This window comes from Rhopilema esculentum, chromosome 4, assembly GCF_057945365.1.
Source record: "Rhopilema esculentum isolate cy_ngs chromosome 4, ASM5794536v1, whole genome shotgun sequence".
Lineage (NCBI taxonomy): Eukaryota > Metazoa > Cnidaria > Scyphozoa > Rhizostomeae > Rhizostomatidae > Rhopilema > Rhopilema esculentum.
The window spans coordinates 3,006,400-3,013,229 of NC_142818.1; the positions used below are offsets into that span (position 1 = coordinate 3,006,400).

General features: G+C 35.8%; 1 protein-coding gene across 1 annotated transcript; it reads right to left on the bottom strand.

Annotated features, from left to right (window-relative positions):
* Nucleotides 1–601: 601 nt before the first annotated feature.
* On the bottom strand, nucleotides 602–6,830 carry LOC135690914 (RNA-binding protein 28). Its single transcript, XM_065208607.2, has 5 exons — nucleotides 6,638–6,830; nucleotides 5,185–5,358; nucleotides 3,622–4,275; nucleotides 2,294–3,074; nucleotides 602–1,581 (listed from the first exon to the last, which is right to left on the bottom strand). Exons 1-5 carry the CDS (start codon nucleotides 6,801–6,803, stop codon nucleotides 714–716), a joined length of 2,643 nt encoding a protein of 880 aa, XP_065064679.2. The 5' UTR covers nucleotides 6,804–6,830; the 3' UTR covers nucleotides 602–713.

The following is a 6,830-nucleotide window of genomic DNA, read 5'->3' on the forward strand; positions in this document are numbered from 1 at the left end:
CGTCGAGGCGAGATTCAGTTTTGGTAGAAGCTTTGTACACTCTCAAGTTAGTGAGGGGAGATCGAGAGATTTTTCATCAAGTCTGATATTATATAGAAAGTAATTCTTTAGATATTTCAGCATTGGATTTTTAATCAAAAGACATTTGTCCATCATTAATGAGTGAAATTTTAGATTCTTGATTCAAGAAGCTAGCCCTAAAAATAATAAACTTTTCCTTATTTTTTGGCATTTCATTAGTTTTGCACTGTAATAGTCTTTTTCTTACTTTTGAAATAGAGTGTATAACATTGCTAGATGTTTTAAATGTTCCCCTAATCTCTCCTTTTCTATTCTTATTTCCTTCAGTAGAGCTATCCCATCCATTACATAGCTTATTTTGTCGTGGAATGATTTAAATGCTGTGTTTATTTCATGAAATTCAGAATAATTTGGAAATTCTAAGAAACGGTACTTTGATTAATTTTTGAGCGAACATATTTTTATGAAGGTGCACGAAAATATTCATTGCTGCCAAAAAAAGTCTTCTCACAGATGTACCAGCCTTCAATTTGTGAAACAACGAGGGAGCTGACAGTAAAGATAGAAAAAAATCACAAAAAATGACACAAATTGTTGATAAGGATCACAAAAATTTCTGAAGATAAACAGTTGAAAGGCCTTTATCCAGTAAAATCAATTAAAAAACATAATACTCTGTAAAAGCAACGCTATTACTCAAACCACCTCTTAGCTGAGGCCTTCTTTAATGAATCACGTCCTCCGAAAAGTTTCTCTTTGTATTTGTTTACCAAGGAAGAAAATTTTTGCTCCTCAAAATCAGTTCTTCGTTTCTTCTCTTTCTTACCCTTCCCCGATATCATCTCATTATCTGCATCAGGTTGTCCCTTCCGCTTTCGACTTCCGCCTTGGTGTTTACCTTCATTACTAGAAACAAAACGTTTCTTTTCAGTTTTTGCCTTTTCATTCCCACTTTTACCTTTGCCTCCTCTAACTTCTCTCCCTGCAGCTGATGTTGACTTCTTGTTTTCCTTTGGCTTTACTCCTAACCCCCCAGAACTAACATCATTTTCTCGTTTTTCAAATCTTTTCTTCTTATTTCCAATATTTTTTCTATCTTTCCAATTTTTCTCTTTATTCCCCTTTCCCTGAAATTTTTGTTGACCTGCTGCTTGACCCTCAGTCCTTCCCTCTCCCCCCTTGAACTTTTCCCCACCAGCCGACTCAGAATCACCATTCCCTGCCGACACAGCTTTGTGCTTTTGTCTCTCGCGTCGTTTTTCTTGCACATCCAAAGCGGCTTTATTCTCGACAGAGAACTCCACAATAAGCCTTCTGTTATCCTCAAAAACACTTGGATTGTTATTGGTTGCTCTTAACATTGCTAAAGCATGTTCATGGGTGTCCAGTTCCATGAACCCATAACCAAGAGAGCGAAACGTCCCAGTCTGATCAACTCTTTCCTTATTTCTCATTATCAATACCTTCTTTATTCTGATCCCCTTCTTGTTGACAGCCTGTGAGAACGCTTTCTTCAGTTCATTTTCAGTTGTAGATAAAGGTAAATTGCGTATACTCAACCTGTAAAGAAAAACAGTTTTGTCAAAATTATTTCCTAGAAAAACGTTTCTCTTCCGAGATTACAAAATATCCTTCTGACCCTGGACTATTCTAAAAATCGTGGTTTAACTTGTTAAAAAACACATCAGAAAGTTCTAAAGATTAAGGAACTTGAAGAGTTAGAAAAATAAATTACATTAATTATTTGACAAAAAAGATCATGAAGTGTGAATCTGGATGACCAGGATGGACAAAATTGAAGACATTAAAAAATCAACAAAAACTAGCAAAATTAACATAGAATTGGTGCATCACATTGCTAATTAAATCAAAAGAATCATCAAAAAAACTAGACTTTTCAAATCTATAACTTTTTCACTTTTTTCACAAAAGCTCTTGATGGTAGTTCTTCAAAATTATTCTTTCTGGCGCTAACAGTAGCAGAAATGTCACAGTAGAATAATTTATCTTTGGGTGCTTTTGAGATTTGTACCATCTATTCATACGGTATATCTTTCTCTTGCAAATAAATGATATTCCCATTTAAACCTAATCGCTATTCGTGCTATTAAAAAGACAGCAACGATGGCCTGACTTAATAAACGTATAAATTACTCCACATGTCGATACAGTTTAAAGTATATGCGATGCTTGAAAATCGTTGAAAACTTCTACTTTATCCAACAAAGAGAGAAAAAAATACAAACTTGAAGAAGGAGCATGGACAACTAACCTGGTTTTTGAGACGAAATAATTTTGATTTTTCAATTTGGTCTTTTTATCCGCCCATGCTTTTTCTCTTTTCTTCATATCTGCCTCACTAAGCTCCTTTGCAGCTTCTGAGTTAGGGAATATTACCCCTTCTGTTGCCAATGCTACGTTTCGTTTGTCTTTAGGCTCCTTCTTAGCATCCTTTTTCTCCTTTTCGATTTCCTTCACTTTGCCACGAGTAACTGCTTTGACAATAAACAGTCTTCGTCCATTAAATTTAATACCTTCTTCCTTTGAGTCAGTGTCCTCTGATGCGGATACAGCTGCATCTGTTGAGCTGACATCTTTGAACTTAACGAAGGCCGTCCCACGACTATGTCCAGTTTCTCTATCCACAACCAACTTGCAGTCATCGACGGGACCAAATTTGCTGAACAATTCAACAAGCTCCTCTTCTTCTGTTTCAAATGGCAAGTTCCTTATAAATACTGTCCTGCCTTCCTTTGCATCATGTGATTGCTTCCTCGCAGCCTTTGAAATCTGTCTCTCAATTTCGCTGTCATCATTATCCGAATCTTCTTCATCATTGCTGTCTTCTACGTCGCTCTCATCATCCTCTTCTTCTTCCTCATCATCATTGACATCAGAGCCATCAACACTGTTGTCTTCTGCATCTTCATCATCATCATCATCCCCACTATCAATGTCATCATCACCACCACTGTCGTCATCAACTGTTCCTTGGTCTCCTGTGTTCTTGCCTCCAACAGCCTTTTCTTTTTCCGTCTGTTCTGTTACGGTTTCTTGAATAAAAATATTTTTAAAAGCAATGGAACCAACAGTCAAATAACCTAACTTTTGCTGCTACCAAACCAAGAAAGTAAGATGCAATTGATGATTAGAGTTAGAATATATTCACTCGAAAAGAACTTAGCTGCTGCAAGCTCCATTACAGAAATGCACCACACAGGGTAACAGGATGTGGCAACCAAAGTGCAGAATGACAAATGAAACATGATACAAATAATAACACTGAGCAGAAAACACACGAGTTTGACAGAAATGTTGGGGAAATTTAAATAGCATGTTCAAGGAAAGAAGTCAAGTCAATTCATACATACAACCATGTCTGTAATTTGATAACCCCATAACAGTATATTTTTGGACACAAGAAGAGGGTAAAACAGAGCTTTACCTTTTAACTGGGTATACTTGTCATAATTATCTGAGTCAAATTATAATATGATTGATCAGATTCCAGATATTATAATTTGCCCAAAAGATAATATGTTAAGGAAGAAACATTGTTTTGCTTACAGAATATTTAATATTAGCTTGTGGAGCACTCACCATTTTTGGCTAAAAACTCTTCTTTCGGTACTGCCCAGTCAATAATCATTGGTCGGCCAAGTAATTGTGTTTTATTTAGTGCCTTTAAAGCTGAATTAGCATCTTCTGATCTAATAAACTGCAAAAATGCAAAACCCATCATTCGCTTACGACCCTTTTCATCCATTTTTGAAGGCAGCTCAATCTTTGTGATTGTTCCATATTTACTGAAGGCATTGCTCAAGTCATCCTCTTTACACTTATATGCAATATTTCTAACAATCAATCTGGACTTATCTAGCACTTTCCTCGATGGCTGCTTCCCTTCTTTTGTTAATAGGCAAGAATAAAGGGTGTTTTCATCAATTTTACTTCCATTGATTTTCTGAAATGCCCGAACAGCCCCCTTTACAGATTTAAAAGTGACTATTGATGTATCTTTGCTTTTGTTTGGGGCAGGATGTTGTATCTTCTGGACCTTTCCATGTTTCGAGCAAAGAAGCTTCAATTTGGTTTTTGTAAATTTCTCTGGAAGTTTAGATATTATAATGGTCCTTTTTGCTTCTTCCTGCTCCCCTTCCATATGCTTTTTTGTAGTTTTAGTCTCTTTCACAACTTTTTTGCCATCAACTGCAGGTACCTCTATGTTTTCTTCTTTGTTCTCTGAAGTTGCCTCTAGAACACAGTGGAAATAAATATCTTGAGATTTAGAGGGTTTCAACTTTAAAAATCCTAGTTGAAATCTAAACGCATCCGGAAACATTCAAAAGCATTCAAAACATTGCTGGAAATTTCTACCACCAATATATAAATATAAAAGGCATCATGAGTCACAATTTTTAAGAATGAATTGAGAATACTGCTAGCAAAAGTGTACGAAAAGCAAGACAAGTACACACAATAAATGAAAGAACTTTACTGTGTTGAACAAAAGTAAAACTCTGCCCATTACAATGGAAGAGGTTGTATTACTGTGAAGAACAATACTTGCATCATGTAGTGAAGATTGTAGGGGTGCCTCTAACTCAGAAGCTATTATTTATTCAGATCGAGCCATGATGATGATAAGATCAGAGACCTGATGATGATGATATCACTAAACTGATAAACAGGTTTAAGTTCTCAAAAATTCTCAATTTAAAAAAAACACTACATTTTGCTCATGCTACTTTCAAATAACGGCGAAGGTGAAGGATCCGGTTCGGATAATCCGATTAACCTCGTGTCATACACGTCAAGGAGTTTTTTTGACTTCATCAACGAATCACAGGTCGCCTAGGGTCAGGGAACGCTCTCCTAGAAACATGACATCAAGGAAAACATGGTAGCTCTCCGGATTGTTCATGTCCGCCCAAATAACATGTGGGCCTTGTTATATGGTTACTTTTCCTGCAATATGTTGGGAAGTCCTATAGACTAAAATTAACAAAAGTCAAAAGTAGGTTTAAGTTATTTAGATTCTAGGTAACCACAAAAGTTTAAAAAAACTGAAATGAAACCAAACATTTTAGCAAATTTGTAAAATTTTCTTCTTGAAAGCTGAAACATAGAAAGGACAAATAAATCAATTTGGAGAGTCCATACCTTCGTCAACAGCATTCTTAGGTTTATAGTTATCTCTCTGTCTGGGTTTCTTATCTGCAAGTGATACCGACACCTTCCTGCCACCAACAACAATCTCAGTATCGAGTGCTTTAGCTGCATCTTCTGATATTGCAAATACTACATAACCAAATCCTCTGCAACCTTTGCTTTTATCTTTGAATATAATAATCAGAATCAAAACAAAAGCCATATATTTGAGACACTTTAATAAAATTATATTCTTAAATGATTGTAGATTTAGTTTAAAAAATTATTCTGGAGCCTTCTCAATCCGGAAAAACAACTGGACAAGGTAAAAATCAAAAGTCCTTAAACCAAATGTAACCAAAGGAAGGAATTTCTAGGGTTGTGTTAGGACTAATGGCATCATCATCTTGTTCCTCAGGGGTGTTTGGTGATCGCCGTATATTATGTTGCCATCTTCCAGGAAAACTTTCCCCAATATGCCAGAAAAATTTATGGTTATATAAATCAGCCTTTTGTTTTTCATCAAGACAATTTTCCATCTCATACAACACACCAATTCGACTTACGGCCTCATTTTGAAAAATTCTTTTGTACAAAATTTTTGACCTCAGATTCGGATTGACAGCAATGATGTTAGTCTACTTGTAAGTTTTCATTATGATATTGCTCACGATATTGATTTTATGACGACATAAAGATAAAAACTTTATAAGGGATTTGACCGTGATTGGCGACTACGGGGGTAAAGTTTCCCCCCAAAACGATTTTTGCGGTCAAATCCCTTACAAGTTTTCAAACTTCATTTCTCGGTAAAATCTAAAATACAAGCTCAAACAATATGAAAAATGGTATCCCGCCTAAAATTATGACGATAAAACTAAATCTGAGCTTAAAAAAGTCGTATAATTAAGTTTGGAGAAATTTCAAAAACGAGGTCGTAAGTCGAATTGGTGTACTAAGGATAACAAGGGAATTTTCGGCTGCCAACTGAATCCTCACCCTTCTAGGGCGTTCTCAAAGTCCAGATCCAAAAGTAGTTGAAAATGCCATGGATTTTCTGGTTTTTACAAAAGATTAAATGACTCGAGATCCTCCGAAGACCAACCTGTATTCCTCTCAATTTCATTGAAAATTTGCTGAGGTCATTCCCTGGCCGGCCCTATGCTGCCCTTTTGTCTCGTGAGTACCCTCACCAAATATTGAAGTTATTCTATTGATAAAATGAATTATGCACTTAAATTAAAAAATTTAATGTAACTTACACTTTGCTTTATGATTGGCTAAAATTTTGAAATGATTCCTGTTGTCATTCTATAAATATAAGCAATTTACTTTTTCTTTTGTTTTCATTAATTTGACCCGGCACTGTCGCAACATTGGCTTACGTTCGAATACTTTTGGGAGGGGAGTGTAATTTGGTATGTGTGTAGGCCTACTGCAAGTTGATTTTGAAATACTATCTTACCTCTGTCCTTTACAACAAAACATCTCTTGATTGGTCCATAGTTACCAAAGGCATCTTCAAGTTGTTTGTCTGTTGTAGTGAACGGTAAATTTCTCACAAACAAAGTCTTTCTCCTGATAGCTGAGGTGTCTTCTTTTCCTTTTTCGACCATGCTTTGATCGGCCATTTTGGATTACTTGGAAACTAATCTCAT